This window comes from Montipora capricornis, chromosome 1, assembly GCF_036669925.1.
Source record: "Montipora capricornis isolate CH-2021 chromosome 1, ASM3666992v2, whole genome shotgun sequence".
NCBI classification, from domain to species: domain Eukaryota; kingdom Metazoa; phylum Cnidaria; class Anthozoa; order Scleractinia; family Acroporidae; genus Montipora; species Montipora capricornis.
The window spans coordinates 21,774,902-21,795,892 of NC_090883.1; the positions used below are offsets into that span (position 1 = coordinate 21,774,902).

General features: G+C 39.8%; 2 protein-coding genes across 4 annotated transcripts in view; one reads left to right on the plus strand and one right to left on the minus strand.

Annotated features, from left to right (window-relative positions):
- The window catches only part of LOC138025790 (glycylpeptide N-tetradecanoyltransferase 1-like), a 19,719-nt gene extending 7,767 nt beyond the window's left edge, over positions 1–11,952 (plus strand). The window contains exons 5-12 of the mRNA XM_068872969.1: positions 1,545–1,715; positions 2,620–2,728; positions 3,551–3,622; positions 3,719–3,757; positions 5,072–5,131; positions 5,853–6,020; positions 8,264–8,401; positions 10,236–11,952. Of these exons, the coding sequence (XP_068729070.1) occupies positions 1,545–1,715; positions 2,620–2,728; positions 3,551–3,622; positions 3,719–3,757; positions 5,072–5,131; positions 5,853–6,020; positions 8,264–8,401; positions 10,236–10,256 (778 nt within the window). The 3' untranslated portion in view covers positions 10,257–11,952. The remainder of the gene's footprint in view (positions 1–1,544; positions 1,716–2,619; positions 2,729–3,550; positions 3,623–3,718; positions 3,758–5,071; positions 5,132–5,852; positions 6,021–8,263; positions 8,402–10,235) is intronic.
- A 1,348-nt stretch (positions 11,953–13,300) lies between these two features.
- LOC138026123 (uncharacterized) lies at positions 13,301–20,535 on the minus strand. Of its 3 annotated transcripts, none has more exons than XM_068873523.1 (3): positions 20,348–20,535; positions 18,950–19,539; positions 13,301–15,264 (listed from the first exon to the last, which is right to left on the minus strand). In XM_068873523.1, exons 2-3 carry the CDS (start codon positions 19,473–19,475, stop codon positions 14,447–14,449), a joined length of 1,344 nt encoding a protein of 447 aa, XP_068729624.1. In that variant the 5' UTR covers positions 19,476–19,539; positions 20,348–20,535; the 3' UTR covers positions 13,301–14,446. The 3 variants fall into 3 exon arrangements, with proteins under 3 accessions (XP_068729624.1, XP_068729542.1, XP_068729465.1); XM_068873441.1 differs by lacking the exon at positions 20,348–20,535 and adding an exon at positions 19,645–20,054; XM_068873364.1 differs by lacking the exon at positions 20,348–20,535 and having other exon boundaries at positions 18,950–20,054.
- Positions 20,536–20,991: the final 456 nt, after the last annotated feature.

Genomic DNA, 20,991 nt, shown 5'->3' on the forward strand with positions numbered 1-20,991 from the left:
ACCATGTCAAGCTCAACTTCGTGCGATGCTGAGATCAGCTTCAGGATCGCCAAAGCAGCTGCTATCATGGCCAAATTCAGCAAGCGAGTATGGAGCAATGACCTCTTGAGTGAACTGCTGCACATCAGGTGGCAGGACAGAGTCACCAACACCAAGAGTGCGGAGTGCGTTGGCTCACTGAGCATGCCATCACTGCTCATTCAGCTACGCCTTGGATGGCTTGGTCATGCACGTGGCATGGAGCCTGACCGCCTGCCAAGGGAAATCCTTTATGGAGAACTGCGGGAGGCCATCCGTTGCGTGGGTGGACCGCTGCTGCGCTACAAGGATGTCATCAAGCGAGACTCGCGATCTGCACTTAATCGACACCAGTGCCTGGGACGTCATCGCCAAAAAGCAATATACATTGCGGCAAAGTGTCAAAGGGTGGTTTTCAAAGGAGTACGAGAACACTATAGACCAGGCTACATGCAAGAGATTTGAGAGGAAAGAACAACAGCCGTGCCTGTTATGGGGACATAGGACAGAATCTGCCTGGCATTTATTGTTACCCTTGAAGTTGCAGCATGGCCTTGGGTAACATTTGGGCATGTTTCAGTGGCATGAGCTATAGGCTGTACAAGAACTATTACAGCTGAATCTGCACAATGAAGATTGGTTTTAGGTTTCATCATAAAGTCTGGTAACATTGCTGCTAACATTTCATCATCATTATCATCATCATCGATGGTGAATTGAAATCCTGGGTCATCTTTAGAGTCCACATCCTTAAAAACAATCAATAGAATCACTAAGGGAAATTAATATGATAAGCAGCATATGTATGGCCTTAAAAAAGTCCTTTTATTCTACATAAAGGCATCATCACCATCCCCAGTCATGATCACCATCAGAGTTTTGTTGCATATGACCTGACACTATGTACTCTAATTATACATAACAAATATACCCAGCCCTGAATGTACCACCATTGTACCCCAACAGTAGTTGCTTTTAAGAAAAGTATCTGATATCGAAAACACATTCTGCTCGAGTAGTGACCAAGTTTGGAAATCCAATCACTTATTTCTCCCACAAAATTAGATCTTTGCAGCTTGTAAACAGGCCATTTTGCAAAATGAGTTAATAAATTTCCTTTCAAGATAAATTGAAGTTTATTAATATTGTAATAGTACAAAATAATAATCCATAGGTATTCAAAACACATAAAAAATGCTCAACTGCGGCAAATTAATTATTGTAAACTTCAAACTATATCAGACACTGACAACAGAAAACCGTCGAGTGAGTCGGGTGCTGCTTATGTAATATATTTTCTATTTTTGACAGGGTTGTCCGTTGTTTTTTCTTCGGACAACTAACCTTTTTATTTTACCAAAAACTAGCCGCCCGGTAAACTTTCTGGTCATCTGGGACGACCGGACGACCGCTAATTTGAGCACTGCCAACCAACAGACTGAATGTATTCATGGGGCTTATGTGGTATTGCCAGGATACAAACATGTCAGTGTGGTTACACTATCATCTTATTTTTGTTTATCAAGGACTGTCTTGATGGCTGAAATCAACTTCCTTTGTGTCCACAAGAAGCTGAGATCAAAACGAGTAGCTCCTGTGTTGATTAGGGAAATAACTAGGAGAGTTCATCTGGAAGGTATCTTCCAGGCTGTTTACACTGCAGGGGTTGTGCTTCCAAAACCAGTGGCTTGCTGTCGGTAAGTTTCTTCATGTTCATGTGTTCATTTGAATCAGCGGAAATCATCAAGTCTTTCTTGGCTCTTAGAAGTGTGTTTTCGTTAAAGAATTCCGGAATCATTATCACTGTGCACTGCACCAATCAAAAGTTTTCCACAGGCTAGACCTTTTCTGCAAGTACAGTACAAGTCGGAGATAACCCATCAAGTTTATGCATTAATGTGTTTGAAACTGCATTTATGAAACGTGTTTGCTCTTTCTCATTAATAGATTTAATTTCTTTGGTCTAGCTTGGTTTTTATGCACAGTATCAAATAATTAAAATAATGTTCTTATTTCACGTCAACACCCAACATTGTATGGCCAAACTTTCAATCTTGAAATTGAAGCTGGGTTTATTGTTTGTTTTGATTTCCACGCAAGAAAGAAAACTTTTTGTTTCCTCTGCGTTTTTTTGCACGCTGCAAGAAACGTGGTTTGAGTCTCACTGTTTCCCTTCGTTTGTTGATGCCTTACTGTGCGGTTAAAGTGATCGAGCCGAAGTTATTTTAATGCATAAGGGTCGCCCGAGTGTTTGAGACCGAGTTTTTTTCGAATCCGTTTTGGTAAGACATACCTGTCGCATTGAACAACAATAATTATTATCTCCCACCTGTACTGTACTCCAGTCTTCCCCTTTCATCAAAAACGAAGATTCAATTTTATCTACTTTGATTTCATGAGATTTGATTTGATTTGATTTCTAATCTTCCCAATTGAAGAGCACTTGTTCTCAGCTAGACTAATTCAAGATTTGTGAGATTACTGTTATTAATGAACTGCCATAGCAATTTAATTATGCGAGACTAAATTTGATTATTGTCAGTGTAATTTAATGGCTGGACATTTCAGCTTTGGATAACAAGCCTATTTTTGACTTGTTAGATACTGGCATAGGTCTCTTAACCCTAAGAAACTCATAGATGTCAAGTTTTCTCATCTCAGTCGGAACATGACCATGCAGAGGACTTTGAAGCTTTACAGATTGCCTGAAGTAAGATTCTCAATATGTCAGAGACAAAGAACTATCTGAATGCAAAGCAGTGTGTGTCGTCAACCCGGTATTGAACCAATTCCCTTTCATTGCTCGGTTATTGACCAAAGTATGACCACTTTTCTCATCTTTCAAAGCCAATAAATAGGTGAATTTTTTTTATCAAAAGGTTCTAAAAACAGCACGATGTATTTGGGATGATTTAGGGGAATAAATGAAGTAGAAAAGTTTATTGAGGTGGTGGGCACTTTGAAGTACACAAGTTAATGAAAAAAAGGAATAGTTAACAAGTATTCACCAAAGTGGAGGTGACTAAAGTGGTGGATATGAACCACAAAGTGGCAAGGTAAATATCCACCCAGTGGCTTCATAGCTCAGTTGGTTAGAGCGTCGCACCGGTGTCGCGAAGTCACGGGTTCAATCCCCGTTGAAGTTCTGAATTTATCACCGACACCGACACTGAGGTGAATAGTGTTTTGGTATATACTAAAACAGTGAGATAACATAGCACAAAAAGATGATTTTAATCCATTTATTCCCGCAACGATTACAGCATTTTCGGGTGCAAATCCTACGTGAGTTTCTTGGAGGTGAATAGAAAAGAATATTTGGTCTTTGAGAAGCCAAGGAGAAGAGTGTGCCTTCAACGCTAACCAGCTTTTTTAGTATACACTTAATGTGATTACAGTAAATCATTTCCAACATCAAAAGTCACTTCGTAATTGGCATTGTTACAGCTGTATTTCAATTTCTTTATCATTAAGCAAGGCATAATAGTAATTATTATTACAAACAGTGGCTTCCATTTGGTTTTCTTTTCAGGAACCAAAGAATTCTGGGATCTCACCCTTGACGACAGAGGATATGACTTCAGCCTTCGAAAAGATGGCCAAGGTTAAAGTCAATCAAATTCAATTCATCGTTTGTGTCATTGCCCATTGAGGTTCTTTTTGCCATTTTCCCCTCTAACTGGTTTCTTTCAATTAACAGTATTTGAAGAAGTTCAACCTGGCACCAATGTTCTCTGAGGTACGACTTTATCGAATCCTTCCTCGTGCCTTTTCTTCTTGTTATGTTATATACATGCAATATTAATATTGTGATGACGTAGAAATTTAAGTAATATGTGCAATATGAGCAGCAGATCTATATCACACTTACAAGCTCGAGGAAAAGCCGAGAGTTTGTAAATGTGATACAGATCTGGCGTGAACCGAATGCTGCTAATTATTGCAAATTCCAAACATAAAATTTCAGTGAACAGTTATCGTAGCTGTCAAACATTTTAGTGGATTTGTAGACCCTCACATTTTGACTTCTGGTCCATTTGGATGTTCCAATAACTAGGGGGTCACTCGTGCCATAAATCACAAAAGGCACTTACTTATCACGTAATTAGAGGCACGCGCAATTTTGATATCCATTTCCGACAGTAGAGTGTTTTCACGTGACGTTGGGAAGGAGAGGAGGGGGACACGTCGTGACTTTTATCAAAATCGTCGTGTATCGAAGATCGCTTTACAGATAAATGGGAACGTTTGTCTGTGGTGTTTGCGATCGTCTGCGACTCGTCCGTCGCAGACAGCTTTCGATCCTGCTAATGTTAATCGCCGCGCGAAATTAATTTATTTCGCGTTAAAACATGCCCAAAGTTTCTGCTTCAGTGACTCTCGCGCAACGCGAATCGCGTCACGCCTGAAACGCGGCGCGACTGGTAACTTAGGGCATGGCTAAACTAGGAAACATTGTTGCGGAAACATCGTCGCGGACGCAAATGTTTCCCAGTTTGGCCACTTGTTTGGCCAACATTGTTGCGGACGCAAATCTTGCTTCCCGGACACAAGAAAATGTTTTGCAAGAAAATGTTTTTGAATAGTGGGATGAGGAGGTGTGCGGGTAACAGCTATGCTCACTTTTCTTAGAGCGGTTTTCAATTGGTTGTCAAAAGTAATTAGCGAATTGCTTTGGTTTTTCATTACTTCACTCAGTGATCGTTTCAAAGTTCTCGCGCCATTTTTTCAACCAATCAAAAGTAAAACCAAAACCAATCGTGGCTCGCGCGTGCACATTTTCCCGCGCTTTGTGTCGGCTGCGTTTAATTACTTCGAGTTTTGATTGGTTTACTGGATTGTCTCCGTCCTTTTTGATTGGCCAAATTAATTACTTTGGTTTTGGTTTTACGACACTCGATTGAAACCCGCTCTATCTCACTGATCGCATATTGTATTCACTATTTTTACGGAGAACAAAACTCTGCCGTCAATTTACAGAGCTGTTTGAGTTGAGTAGTGGTATTAAAATATTCTTTAACAGCAGGGATTATTACTATTTTCCATAATATAGGAGGAGTTCAAACATTGGTTTACACCACGTGAAGGGATAGTGGATTCATTTGTCGTGAAGGTGTGTTGGTTTTATTGGCATTATTTTGATCCCGAAAATCCAAGGATAAACATAAAACTCGACATTTTACCTTCACCGTGACACTAAAGAGGTTTGAACTAAAATAAAGCTATGACTTGAACTTAGATACACGGCTGAACCGAATGCCGTGAATTGGAAAATGTGTTGTTGCTGTTGGTTTTTTCATCCTTCGTGATCGAAAAGGACCATGAATTTACTTGGTGCTGTAATGGAAAGTGCTGGAACATGTAGATGTAGACTGAAAGATTGAAAAAATCTCTTTTATCACAGGTTCCCCAAAGTTGACGCAATAAGTCAAAAAGTATTGGAGAAAACAACTGTACTTGAAGCTCACAAATACGAGCGAAATTTTGAATAAAAATTCTTGCCTTGTTTTGTTTGTGAGGCTTGTTGTCTTCAGTGTGCTTTTTTGTAATGGTTTAAGCGATTTTCAGGGAGTTTTTGATCGTTTTTAGCGTCGGGTTAATATATATACAGACGGAAACACCGACGCTAAAAACGACCAAAAACTCCCTGAAATCGCTTAAACTATTACATAAACCTCACAGAGTCACACCAATAAAACAAGGTGAGAATTGTTATTCAAAATTTCGCTCATATTTTTGAGTTTCAAGTATAGTTGTTTTCTCCAATACTTTTTCACTGAAGTAAATGAACATTAAGTGACACATCTTTTTCAAAACCGTCTTTACCTCAACAGAACGAGTCAGGCGATGTAACCGACATGATCAGTTTTTACACTCTGCCATCGACGGTAATGCATCACCCAGTGCATAAACAGCTCAAAGCAGCTTATTCATTTTACAATGTCAGCGAAGAGACGCCGCTCGTAGACCTGATGCAAGATGCCCTCATCCTTGCGAAACAGGTATTTTTTTAAAGTTAGCATGACTGTTGATAAGCCGCGGTGAGAGTTGGCGTGATTTTTAAAGTGCCCCTGTGATCAAAAAAACCACTTCCTTTTTTCCTTCAGATTTTGAAAGTGTGTTTGCTTAACACCTGACTGGCAAAATTTTGAGCTTTGATTTTTATCCAAAGGCTGTTTACTTTGAGTGCAAGTTTTGGATTTTACGATCCGCCATTACTCACGTTCGAAACTGACCGACTGGACCTCAGACTGTTGGATCCAGGGAAAAGTGACGTCAGAGGCTCACAAGCTTAAAATTTCAGCGTGTGAACGCAGCTTATTATATATGCAAAGCGTGAGTTTAAAAGTCTGAAAGCCCAAAACCCCCGTGCTGCATATTAATTCTGCGGCGTACACACGTATTGCATTCTTAAATTAGTGAGCCTTTGACGTCATTTTCTCCTCGATCCAGCTCTCTCAAGAACATAATGTTAGTAATGGCGGACCATTAAATAGGAAAATTACAGTTAAAATAAAGAGGTGTCTTTTTGAAATCAAGGCTTAAAACGTGGGTCACTTAGTGTTTTGTTAACATAGTTTTGAAATACAAAGAAAAATATGAATTGATTTTTTGGTCACAGGGGCACTTTAAAGGGAACCTCCACTAACTTGAAAAAAGTGTAAGAATTCGACAAACATCGCGTTTGACGGGACTTCAAACGCGATGTTTGACGAGTTAGCCGTAAAGTCTCTGATGAGTCCCTTGGCAGGGATGAAACATACGTATGTAAGGCTAGCCAGATAATTATCTATTGTCGAATTCTTACAATTTTTTCAAGTTGTTAATTGGCAGATTATGCAATTGGGAATCCTTATGTGATATAAGGCCAGATTGCCACCATCATTTTGATGCTAGCGGGACTTCAAACGCGATGTTTGACGAGTTAGCCGTAAAGTCTCTGATGCGTAACCTCTACTAAAATTAAGCCACAGAACATAATGTTTGCAATTAAAAATTTTCAAACTTTTTCCAATGAAAGCGTTCGTATACGAAAAAAGTGAATTTCAAAAACGCTTGTTTTGGCTGTCGCATTTCACGGGGGCCGCCATCTTGAATAATTGTGACGTGTCGTGGTTGCCCTATTGTTCCAGAACAATCGCTCTTTGTGTCAGAGCAATAGGGCAACCATGACACGTCACAATTATTCAAGATGGCGGCCCCCGTGAAATTTGAAAGCCAAAACAAGCGTTTTTGAAATGCACTTTTAAGGATATATGAAGTATGAAAATTTTTAATTGCAAACATTATGTTCTGTGGCTTTAAGTTATTTTCTTGTTTTAGTGGAGGTAAGTTGGGGTAAATCCAGCTGTTTGCCTTTACTTGAGCAGAGTGCACACGAGTACTGCACGAGTGCACACGAGTACTACACGAGTGCACACGAGTACTGCACGAGTGTACACGAGTACTGCACGAGTGCACACGAGTACTGCACGAGTGCACACGAGTACTGCACGAGTGCGCACGAGTGATGTTGAAGTTGGCGCAAAGAGCAAGGGAACACTTCGTGACGCCGACTTTCCAAAATCGCGGCACGGTACCAATATTTGGAGTGCCTCCAGTTTTAATGCCTCAGCAGTTTCAATCTGTGCAAAAGCCTCAGTATTTCCTCACAGTAACCGCGAGTGTGCACACCATAAGCGCATTTAAAGGGGCTAGGTCACGCAATTTTAGGCAATTCCAGCACTGATCGAATGGTCATAGAATTAACTAAAATATCAAAATAACTGTTCAAAACTATAAAAGATCTCTAACAAAACGCAGGGAAGCCAAGAAGAGACATGGATAGACAAAACTGAAGAGGATTGAAATGGATTGAATTTGGGTAAATTTGAAAAACGTCGGCCCACCGTTTTTCAAAATTACATCAGTCTATATTAAAATGTCGTGTGCAAAGCTGGAAAATCATTCTCAGTTGTTATGTGGCCGTGATTTTGAAAATGAAAGACTCTTGTTCTGCCAATTTGACGTTTAGAGCTCATATTTAACAAAATTAAACAAAATTACCTAAAATAGCGTGACCTAGCCCCTTTAAGTAAAAGTATTTGGAAAAATCTTGGCCAATGTTTAATGTGAAGTATAGTCTGTATTCTGGATACTGACTTACCACTATAGTAGTTATTTTGTTTGATATAATAGTTACACGGCCTCTGAAAATCGCTCCATGGTTTCCTTTTCTTTCTTTCCTTTTTTTTTTTTTTTCCAGCGTGGTTTTGATGTGTTTAACGCCTTGGATCTTATGGAAAACAAGGAATTTCTGGAAAAACTCAAATTCGGCATCGGCGATGGAAACCTGCAGTATTACTTGTATAACTGGAAATGCCCCATTTTGGAACCAGCTCAAGTAAGTTTTGTCTTTCCTTGGGAAATTGTTTTGTGATTAGCACGAACGGTGTTGAAGTAAACTCACAGAATGAAGGATCCACCGCTGTATGCTCGCTGTTTCGCTGCGTCGTTTGTCAGAATACGCCAAAAAAAAATGCACTAAACTGTGTGTCGTCCTTGTAGTACATTAAACCAACAATACCGTAAAATTCCGAAAGTACGCCCCTCCATGTATAAGCCCCTCCAAATATACGCCCCCCAAAGCGGCAACGCAAAAAACCCTCCGTTAAATCGCTCCTCCAAATATAAGCCCCCCGGGAGCTTGTACTTGGAAAATTGCCCTCAAATACAAAGTAAAACAAAGCAAAAACGGTAAATTTACTTCCAACTATAAGGCTAGCCCAATCGATTTGGAAACGCAAATTTCCCTCCGTAGATAAGCCCCTCCGAATATAAGCCCTTCCAAAAATATGCCCCTCGAAAAGGGCCTTTGAAAAATATAAGCCCCGGGGCTTATTTTCGGAATTTACGGTATTCTGTTTTGAGGCGTGGCCGTTGCAGTGGCCGCCTGTGCTAGCGCTTTTTAACTTTTTAACTCGTACAACGCATTTTCTTATAAGATATCCGTGTACTGAATACCCAATACGTTTAATAAATTTTCGTTCCGGCTGTAAGGGCCTATTTACACGGCACGATTTTAGGCAAATTCGGCAAGCTTACGACAGGCCTACGACGTGACTTACGATTGTCGCTGCGTTTTAAAACATGTTTTAACCCTTTCACTGCCGAGGGCTCCCCCATTGACGAGTAAAATCGTCTGGCGTTAGACGAAGTAAAATCTATAAGTGTCAATTTGCATTTTTGGCGGTGAAAGGGTTAAAATGCTACAACATTTTTTTCTGACGTACACGACAATCGTAAACGAGTTATGGCTTTGATTAAGACGAAACAATTCGTGTCGTGGGATTGTCGTAATTGTACCGTTGAAATCGCCTCTTAAGGGGGCGTGATAAAGGAGTTTCTATTATAGGGCATTTATTCTTACCTGTGGGAGCTTTACGCTTCCCAAATAACGCTTGTGTGTATATAATAGGCAAATTTTTGCAAGATATCAGTATTGGCCTGAGGAAAACTTAGAGGGCACATTGCCCCACATATCGAAAGAAAGAATCCGCAATTAGAAACTGGGCAGGGCTGCCACGCTAGTGGTGGTTTTCATCTGACGTCACGGCGGCGATATTGGTGTACAGAACAATGCAGTAAGATGTCATTTGGGAATTTGACTTTATTATTACGCAAACCGTGTGAGGCCATTTTCTATTTTGCACACCAACATGGCCGTCTCGTCACGTGGATGCAAACCAAGAATTGATTACCTGAAACAGTTGTTATTGTGTTTTAGAGTAGTATATCATAAACACCCCCTATGTGTTTCCGTTGCGAGATGGTGGTGGGGGGGGGGGGGGGGGTATTTTTGGATATTGGAATCCAAGTATGAAGTAATCTCTCCCCTCTCCACTCTCTACATCGACATGCGCGCACGCCTCCGCTCCCATTCTGTTACTCGGAGCGCTCAGGCGGACACGGTAAACAGTACATCGGGAGTAATTTCTCGATGATGGCACAGCAGCTTGTCCACCAGTTAAACCGGCATCCGTTAACTGTCTTTGTTACATTTTGATGCTTTTAACTCATTGACTCCTGAGAGTGACGCTTAATAGATTTGACTCTGTTTAACACCAGTAGATTTTACTCCTCAACAGGGGACATACGAGGGCGTTTGCGATGTGAATGGGTTTAACTCAGTCAAAAACTATGTGCCCATTAATTCCTCTATTTTTTGTTCTCCTTAGGTTGGTATCGTTCTACAGTGATTTCGCAAATATGCAAAACTACAAGAATTATGCGAGAAAGGTTTAAGGCTAGAATGTAAAATGAGTGGAGACTCCTCGAAGCGATACATGAAGTGGAAATCTACTCGACGCGGGTCGTGGGTTGATATTGAAATGTCTTGTTATTTGATTTGAATGCGACGTATAAAAACAAGTTTATTTAATAACGAATGCGCTTCATAGGAAACGATGTGAATGGAATGGAAGTAACGTGAAACCGGCACCATCCACTCTTAAAGTGCTACTACCATCAAAAATCACTTCTCATTTTTTTCTTCACATTGCGAAAGTTCTTGTGCAGAATTCTCAAAATGCGAGATTCTATGTAATCATTTGAAGATAAAAACTATTTATTTATTTGTTTTTACGGCAATTTTTTAATTTAACGTTTCCGCCATTTCTCGATGTGTTTCTGACAGATAAGCCCTCAGAGAGCTGGATTGAGGACAAAGTGATGTCATTTACTTACTAGCTGAAAAATGAAGTGTGTGAATGCGCCTTAACTAGTATGCAGAACACGAATTTGACAATCTGAAAGCCAAAAACTCTCGTGCCTCTTACTAATTACGCTGCATTCACACACTTCATTTTTAAAAGAGTGAAGATTGAAATGACGTCACTTTCTCCTTGATCCCGTTCGCTGAAAGCTTATCGGTCGGAACCGCTCCAAGTAATGGTGGACCATTATGTGAAAAAAGTGGATCTACAATAAGCAGTCTTCCTCTTGAAATTACTACAAAAAGATTTTAGCCTGTTGAGCATTCAACGCAAGTACTTTCGAAATGTGGAGGAAAACGATAACTGACTTTTTCATCGTAGTAAAGGCCCGGGCAACGGCTTGAACATTCATTCGAGTTTGTTGAACAGTGATGTTGAAATCGTTTACTCTCCCCTTTCAACCGCGTAGAAACATGTTGAATCGAAGTTGAATCGATGTTGAATGAGTTTAAAAGCGTTTAAACTTTGCTTCAACAACCATTCAACATTTCGTTTGTTTTCGCGAATGTTGAATGAAGTTGAAGCCGTCTGCCCACCTCTTTCAACGTTGTTGGGTATGCGCTTGCGCACTAATCGGTATCTCAATGACGTATCCCATGTCCTTAGTCATAGTAACAAGTCTGTATCCGTAGTAACTACCCGGTAGCAGCCTGGGACCGAATACCAGACCCCTCGTGGACCCCAGCAGCTAACATCGGTTAAGAAATTCGAACGATGTTGAAGCACTTTGCTCGGGCCTTAACACTTTAAGTTTGAGGATGATTCCTAATTGTATCGAAAAAAATATCCAGTCGTACTTAAGAAGACTTTCACTTTCGGATTTTTCCGGTTCCAAATGGAGTTTTACAAACTAAAAACGAATTTAACGCTGCAAGATTTATGTTGCAAGGACCTCTGTAAATTTTTTAGAACCAAATTGGACAGTTAATGGTGGTTGCCAACATGAAAACAAGTTGCTTTTAGCTACCGTGTAGGTGAAGAACTCATTGTTTGGCAAATTAAGTTCATCATGTTCATCTATTTTTTTCCTCTTGGTTTTTACGTTCGTTCGTTTTTTATTTGTCTTTCATGTATAGCCAATGCTAGGTGTTAGATTAAATCAAAAGTATGACCTCGATTTAAATTGTTGAAATGGCTGACAAATGGATATTAAATAAAATTCTGCTGAGTGCGTTCTGTTTTCGTACTTGATGGGCAGTGGGCAGCACTTTTTTTAGGGTTACGGAAGACTTGGAAAGGTATATATGGTGTTTGGACTGGGAAGTTGTGGAATACGAATGTTCTTCTAAGAAATTAATGACAAATGAGATTCAGTTTGCGGAAGAGAAAGTCGTTTTGTCTTGAGTTTGGTTAGTGAAAAGAACAAGGGACGAAAACTTCTTTATTTTTAGCCATGTTCAGAAAATGGAGCGTTTTCACTCACGTGACCAGCAGCCACATTGGATTACTGAAACAAAAGAAAGTATTTGGATAAAATTAGAGTTCAATTCCCAGAGAAATTTCTTTGTTTTGGAACACCAACATGGCCGCCGTGACGTCATGATAAAAAAGCTCTTTAAGGACCTGGAAAGTGGCGAAGGGTTAAAAGTAGTGTACTTCACCAGAAATATAAAAACTTAGTGCATTCTAATGTAGCGCTTTGTCTCGCTGTACCTTTGGCCACGCTGGCATATTCGAAGTTCACTTAAGCGGCTTCTTTTACAAAGCTAGTGCGATTGCATACGACTTATAGGCCCTTCCGGAATTGCGCAGGAAACTGGAGCGACTTTCAAATTCGAACCAATCCTTAAACTGACACCATCATATGAAAGGTAACATTGAGATTGGCCATCTGTCCAAGTTTGATACTTTTAGGTCGAACAGAGACCAAGTTACGGACTTCAAAACATAGTTAAAAATGCATACAAACCTTTCTAATTTTGAGGCTGCGTCCCCCCAAACCATATAAACTCTTAAAATTTTTGACGATGTCCATAATATTCATAATAATAGGCAAACAACTTGATTTTCACCTCAACCATTCCAAATAGTAGGTCCATGACGGGATTTTCCAGTTGTCCCAAATCTGATAAAATTTTGAAAGAGTTTCTATGCTTTTAGGGAACGCAGCCTCAAAATTAGAGAGGTTTGCATGGATTTTAAACTGTTTTAAAGACCGTAACTCGGACAGATGGCCAATCTCAACGTTATCTTTGATGTGATGGTGTCAATTTATCGATTGGTTCAAAATTAAAACTTGCCCCAGTTCCCTGCGCAATTCCGGAACGGCCTAAATGTCTTGTGATGTATAGCTGTTTCTACTCCTACTGTTTCATACACCATAAGCCATTTTGAGACATCAATGTCGGGTCGGTTACCCTTTGGTGGAAAGAATACGACAGTCAGACTGAAAAACTGAGAACCATTCTCTTCGAATAGTGTCTGGATACTTGAACGCAGCACAGACTATGAGCAAGGTTGGTGTATTGTCCTTATCAGATATTACTGAAAATTGGAGAAAACTTAATCAAATGAAAGATAGTTAAGAATTGATGTAAAAGATGTGTGCTCCAAAATGAGCCATTTTATTAAAGAATATTAAAAACTAGTTTCTATATATTAACACATAGCAAATTGACACTAACATCGCAGTCAGCTCTTGGAAGTTATGTAACGAAGCAATCGTGCTCTTGGCATTAAGAGCAAAAAATACGACGTAATGGTGCCGTATCACCTTAACAAGTAAGCAATAAAATGAGTTTAAACTACGAAGTAAATCTTTGAAATTTCATAGACTGAAACTCTAACGGTGATAAAGTGAATAAAAATTTCAAAAATAAATAAGACTTGCGCAAGAGCCTAAAACTCTAATACAAAGTCTACGTAACGTCACTTTCACAGATGAAGCTATTTCAGACGAGTTCTAAAATGTAAGATTTGGCTTGCGCGAGTGACTATTCTCAATCCCATGGGTAATAATTTCTCCTGCAAGACTTGTGATTGGCTGCAAAATTCTGGTTTCGCAGGAAAATCGATCTAAAAATGACTCGGTCTGTAAAAACGCCGTTCGACAATACGAAGAAGGTGTCAGTAAGCTCCTAATCATGGGCTCCTAATTACTTGCGTTGACTTCGGAGAAGCGCAAACACATCTCACCTGTTTTAATTTAATATGAGTGCCGAGCTGGCTGACTCGGTTTTTGACGTGAAGTCGCGGTATCAGTTACTGCGGTCAAAGTGACACAGTGCAGTTTTGTGATACCTCTACAACAGGAATTATCTAATTTTTATTTCCATTTTTTTTTTTAAAATGAAGTGCGGAAAAAATTCTGATTTAATAGGCGATGTCAAGATAAAAAGGATTTCGAGGTATCTTAGACCCGTTTTTAAACGTCGAACTTTTCATGTGCTGAATCTAATGCAAAGGAGAAAAATCTATTGTTTTCGCTTATTTGTATTAAAAAAGTTCGACGTTGGAAACGGACCTTAGGGCGATTTTTGTATGACCTTGAAAAAGTGTTCGCAATTCGTTTCACGAACCAATGTTTGGCAAGATAAAACAAAGCTGCTTCGAACTTGCCTTACTCGCTCTTCTTTTATTTTGTTAAAACTTAAGTCATAAAATGCAAAACCCTAGGCCTGGTGATGTTTCGAAGATCACGTTGTCGAAATGACTAATTAACCAGAGATGCTTTTTTATCGCAAACACGACGTTGTTTTGTTCCATCCATTCATGGACCTTGTAAAGCAGAACTCGCTATACTGCGTCGTCTCAAGACAGTGGTTGCGCAGCGCTGGCTCTAGTGCCAAGCCTACAACGCCAGCCACTAAAACTCCTGCACTTGGTCCCACAGAGAGAAAAGCGCGCGAAAATGCCTTTCCATTGGCATCATCGGTGTCACGCACAGACGCCACAAGATATGTGTTCACGTACAAGCTTCCCGCCAAAAGTCCTACAAGGAAACACAGAAGCAGCACAATCCAAACGGTGTGAATGAAACGATACACCGAGGAAAGAGTCAAGAAAATTAACAACGCAAAAAGTATCGCCGAGAAAATCCACGTTCTTGTCACAACGGGTGTGAATGTTCTGTGGATGAAGCCCAGAAAGGTTATATAAGATCTGCCTATGCATTCGCCAATCATAAATACGCATGCGTAGTACACAAAGTGACTCCTTGGGTCGAAAGGCGAGTCGGAAAATGCAAGAGTTGTGACGACGCCGTTAATGGTTAAAAACTCGGAAAAATAGCCCAAGAAAAACGATAGGGCTAGGTGAAGATTGTTCATTATAAGAGCTCGTTTTTGAGTCCAAGACGATGGATTTGCTTTCTCGGGAACATTTTCTTCAAGAAGAGAGAAGTAAGCGACGTTTTCGTGAGTACATGTTGCCTTTTTCTCTGATGCATAATGTCTTTTTTCCATGACGGCGTAGCAAGCCAACATGACCAAGGGTGTCCAGGAGATAATGAGCATTGTTGTTTCTGGCGGTACACATATCATGGTTGTCATGGCTGAAAAATAAATACAAGAGCAATTTATTTTGCCGCAAATCTCGGAATTACAGCACAATACAAGATGTTTGTGACAACCGTTCGAGAGTTCTTTCAGTAGGGAAAAAGATTGTGTAAACGCAAGGTCGTTCAAAGGTCCTTCTCCTTCGATTTTTAAGACCCTAGGATCTAAATCACCTGTTTGGGTCAGGAACCCATAATACCCTGTTTTGGGTGCATTGTTGAAGAAGCAGGTACCATAAAACATTCAAAATCCCCTCCCTACGAAAGCACTGAGGCGATAAATCGACCTGCACAAACGAGTGTTTGGATCTAAATGCAAGTGAAGACTTTGTCACTTTCTGCTAAACAACCTAACCGTGAATGTTCTCAAGAGTGTCCATAATTGTTAAATTAATCAATCGTGTTAAATCACGGCCAACACCTCCTCCTCGAAGTAAACAAACAGTATGCTCATATCGATCTCAGTTCTGCAGATCTTTGCTGCAGATGGAAAAAATTGAATCAGTGAAGACTTAACTGTTCAGTTTTTTTCAGATTTTCCAGTAATATTAAGATTATTTAAGTCCTGTGAGGCACCTGACGTTATTTAAGTACCTTCACAAAATATCACGATCCTTTGTGGGTAAATTTTTTTTTCGCATGTGATTCTATTCAGAAAAAAAATACGTAGCCATGTTTTTGTCGGGAAAACCAAAACTTCGCCATTCTTAGTATTAATCAAAATTAACATATTTTGATGATGTCTGGAAGGTTTTGCTTCGTTTGCAATAAGAAGAGCCTGATTTTTTCCTCCACACCTTTCTGGACAAATTCTTTCTAATGCCGTGACCCTGTGCGGCCCTATCTGGATCTTCTGAGCTAAAAGGGATTCTTCACAGAAAATCCAAGAAAACCACACTGAAATCCGGCGATAAATCAAAAACAGGATACCTGAAACTCGGAAAGCTCGTTTTGTGTAGATGACAACTAACTTAAAAATCCCAGTGTCGCATACAAACACTGGCATACAACAACTACAGGGTCGTTTCATAGCAAACAAGTAAAAACAAGTGGAATAAAGATTTAATTAAATAAAACAAGACCTACTAAATCTACTAATAACGGAAATGGCACAAGACGAATAAATGAACACCACCAAAAACACTGTTAAACTCTTATTGAATTGAAAACACAAGTTACGATACTAACAATGTTACTCGGTTTGTACTCTCTTATCCTAAAGGTGTGTTGTGCCTTGGGTCAATTTTGTCGTGCATTTTCGTCTCGTTTAGTATTTTCATGGCTTTTCTCTAATTTCCGTTCACGGCTCATCTTAGGGTCTGGCCAAATGGGAAATGTTTGGCGTTTAAACAACATCAAACATTGTAAAGGAATGTTGTCCTTAGCAGCGCGTGTATGTGTATGGAGAGAATTCAAGTTTCCGGCATTCCCACCAGGGTCAGATATTTTTCTCTGTCCTTGGGTGTTGCATAAGAAGTTCCTGATGCTGTGGATCAGCGAAGGTTCTTCACCCATCATATGCATCCAGTAGCGTTGGCCGCCTTTGAATTCTCTCCATAAACATCAAACATTGATTGGTGACCAACCATTTTACCGTATGACCACCTTGTTTGGTGCTGTTTGATTGTGTTTGATAAAATTTGAAGGCCATCAAACACTCGACTAAACAAATTAAAACATTTCTTTTGCTCTCATTTTCGATGGGCGAAGGTTTTGTTCGTTTGGCCAGCCATGTCAAACATGTTTGGCGCGTGCATGTGTACCAGGCTTGCTCAGCCGCTTGTATCCGCGTGTTTTCTACGTATTTGTGGCCCATAGTTCTTTGCTTGTGGAGTTTAATCTGAGATAGATCAAACATGTTTTAACCCGTAAAAAAGGTTGCTGTTATTCACCGTGGTGAAGTACAGTAATAATATAGTATTCTCGTTTGTCTCACGATGTGGTCACTTGTGATGTAGATCGCGTCTTCATCAGGCGGAGCATCCTGCTTGAAAGGTGACGTGTAAACAGGCCTCACCGCCTGATGAAGACTAGCAGTATGCAGTCGAAATGTCGCGATCTACATCACAAGTGACCACATCGTCAGACAAACGAGAATACTTAATTATTATGTTTTAACCCTTTGGCCTTTGGCCACTCACTTCAACATCAGCATGTTTGGTCACCAAACAATATTTGATGACCTTTAAACGCCAGACATTTCACCTTTGTCCAGGCCCCAATTGTGGCAAAAATTGTACCATAGTGTCCAGATGTTTTACAACCATTTTAAACACTTAATGGATAATCATTTGAAATTATTCCAGTTTTTCTTTTTCTTTCTTGGCTCAAACTTCAAATGCAGCGGTTTTTCATTACCCCAAGGGATCGTCAATTTGCATTGGAGATGCGAAAAATGTTCATTTTCGATCATCGCCATTTTAACACGAAGACGGAGGCGTGGTACCTAAAGCACGAAGACGGAGGCATGGTACCTAAAAGCACAAGTGGGTGACTTGTCAATCAACTGTGGACGCATGCAGAGCTCTGTGATAATTTGTTCAATAAAAAAGCCCCGACCGTAATATGTCCGTAATATGTGATAATACGTTATCTGTCACTGACTTTTTTCACCGTGACAATATTTTTAAGGCTTCGGTCTCACTCTCTAGATCTTTGTTGTTGATCGCCATTTTGGATTAACAGTCGTGCTTCAATGATTCAGTCGAACAAAAACAGAGTGCGTCTTCGTGTTTAAGTCTATTGTAAGAGCGCAATTTTCTAAATTAAATGGGCACTCTATTATTGATTGCGCTTAGTCATACAATGTTCCTTTGATAAAGTTGGTCAGTTTGTGAAGAGCTCGAGATAGATTTGCATTTAAATATAATTTTGCGCGACAACCACAATATTTCGCGACTTTTTTATCCACTCTAAATTCAAATTAGTCTTTAGTGATATCGTTTTCAGCCAAAGACCGCTAAAATTATGGTGAATATGTGAATCAATACCTCTGTCCTGCGTATCTTTTAAAATTCGGCTATTTTTGAAGGGAAACTGTTTTTCAAAGTCAAGCGTGCGTACAAAGATTATGTTCGTGATATACTGAAAGCTTATAAGACTAACATTCAGAGAAAAACGAGCGCAGTTTTTTAACGCTTCATGCATATATTTGAGCCGGCGACATAAAAAATTACGCTTCCTTTTGAAGTCTAACGTTCTTCAGTGACATTGTGAGATCCAAGTAGTTTTTTCAGCTTAATTAAACGATTTCATTAATATAAACAAAAGGAAAGGTATCACTAATCTTAAAGTGAGGTCAGTGGGTTATGGCAAATTTTTATTTTGTCTATAAAACTAATTATCTACGACGCGTTTTATATACTCAGACATCGATTTACCAAACTGAATAATTAAAAATCAGGTTTTGCGATATCGAAATATGACAATGCGTGAAGTCCATTACACTGAACAAATTTCTCTTAATTCTTTATCGCCATTTCACTAATGCCCAGTTCGCTGTCGTCTTAGATCGTTTCGCTATAGTCATGTTCTGTCAATTTGCTCAGTAGTGCAAAAATGGTCAGAATCTGACTTTGGCGAATTAATCGAACCCGTTAGCAAAGCATCTTAAAATGATAGCGGGGTGGAAGACAGTCAATCAAATTGCTGTCGATATGACCTTAAAAATTCATCTCCTTACCTGCATAATACAGTGGCCCAGTGATGAAGCCAAACCCGGTTCCAGCTGCGTAAGCGCTCATAGCAGAGTCGGCGTAAAGAGCAGATAGCGAGACGAACGTAACTTCGCCAATCGCGATACCAGTGGACGTGACAACGACCCCGAGAATCCGAACAACCACATGCTCGACTAAAGCGTATAACAGCACGCCTACGATACTCAGAAACACTACTGTCCCCAAGAGCGCGTGCTGTGGCACTTGGAGAACGAAATAAGGCAAAACTGAGGTAATGACAAAGAATGGAAGCGAAGCGGAGATCAAAAGAACGGGAGTCGGAACATAAGTATCTTCCAAAATGTCTTGACTCGCTGCAATTCCTACGGAGAAGAAAATCTGAAGGATAAAGCCAAATACGCCGAAGACAAATAAGAGAACAGCTTTCTCGCGTTCAGATGTCGTCAATGATTTAGTGTTCCCAATTTTGTCAACAGCGGCGTCGAATCGCGGACTTGAAAGATGCGCTTCTTTACCGTAAACTTCGTCCATACTTGACAAAAGACAGCGTCTTATATGAAAATAATAGGCCAATAATACCAATGACTTTGGATATCTGTAAGATCAAAATATTATAATTACCATGTTGACAACAAATGACCAACCCCAGAATTTGATAGATGTTTTTCCTGTTTCAAGATGTTGCACCTGTTGTATTTACCTTGCTCGGTTCACGCTTATCGCTTTAGTGATTATGCAGGTCTGCAGTGTGCGTCAATCCGATCTTTACTTGATCTCTCGTTCCTTTAAATAAACTACATGAACGTTACGCCGAAAAAAAGGATGAAAGGCAGGGTGTGGCCATGATTTGTCTCAGGGGAAAACATAACGCAAATTCGCTAAGATTTAAATGCAAAGCTTAAGTAATAAAATGGAAGTGTGAGCTTTAATTTGCACATGCCTTAAATTCTTAATCTACAATTTAAAATACGGGCCAAGAAAGACATAAAACTCTTAGAATTAACTTTTTGAAAAGTTTTGACGTCGTTTCGACTTCACTTAACGTCATTATCAGGTCAAAAATTCAGAGTAAGAATTGGAAAGATCGAAGATATCAAACCAATAGAGCGAAAAAATGGCCCTGTGGGCTTAAATCCCAAAGGTCAAATGAAATAGCAATAACTAAAATAATGACTCGAAGTTACGTCGAAACGCCATAACCTCTCAAACGGTTTCTTAACGTTTTTGAGTTTTAGGTCTTTCAATTAGGAATTTCACTTAGGCATTTTAATAACGTTCCAGCGATGAGTTTTGCCGTCAAGTGTTACTCGATATATGAAAATAATAAATTTACTAGTTACTTCAGGAAAGGTGCTGTGACTTTATTGAATAAAATTGTATTAAATGATAATTGAATCATTTACCAAACAAAGTTAGACGTTTCATGATGTCCGCTTGAAAATGTTTCTTGCCAGAGAGGGGAGGTAGGGGCTGAGACACGACTTTCAACACGGCGCATCAGGCAGTTTCGGTGGCTCAAGCCAGGTTCAAAGCTTTCCAGTAACATTAACGTAACGTATTAGAAGGTTTGGCACTACTACGCTGTAACACGTATTAGAAATGTCATGGTACCATAAGGAACACTAATTATTGCTGAATAATATGTGGTCGTTATTGTGATGTAATAAGTCACCATGGCAACGAGAAAGCCCTGTAACGACACCGTTTATTTTGTCTTTAGTTGCACCTATCTCAAAAATAAACCCGGTGACCCCCATTTTTGAACTCTGGAAAGTGATCAGTAGGCCAAGACGAAACTTTCTGCAAAGTTTAAAAAAATTCTGTACCGCAGAATCAGAGGCACCGTAAATCTGTGATTTTTTAAGGTGGCTCTGACTCCGCGGTGTTATTTATTATTCTCTGCTTACGAGCCAGAAGGCTCATCAGGCCGGCGCTTATCTACGGTTTCTATAGCATGAAGCGACTAGAAGTATTACTTCTCCCACCTGGATGGGGTGCTAGTCCAGCGCAGGGTTACCCCCAGCATTTTGCCGGTATCCTTTATACA

Excerpts from the sequence above, each read along its gene's own strand:
- LOC138026123 (XM_068873523.1), bottom strand. The coding sequence starts at position 19,475 with ATGGACGAAGTTTACGGTAAAGAAGCGCATCTTTCAAGTCCGCGATTC. Across the intron at positions 15,265-18,949 it reads TGGGCCACTGTATTATGCAG|CCATGACAACCATGATATGT; the intron begins GTAAGGAGATGA and ends TTTATTTTTCAG.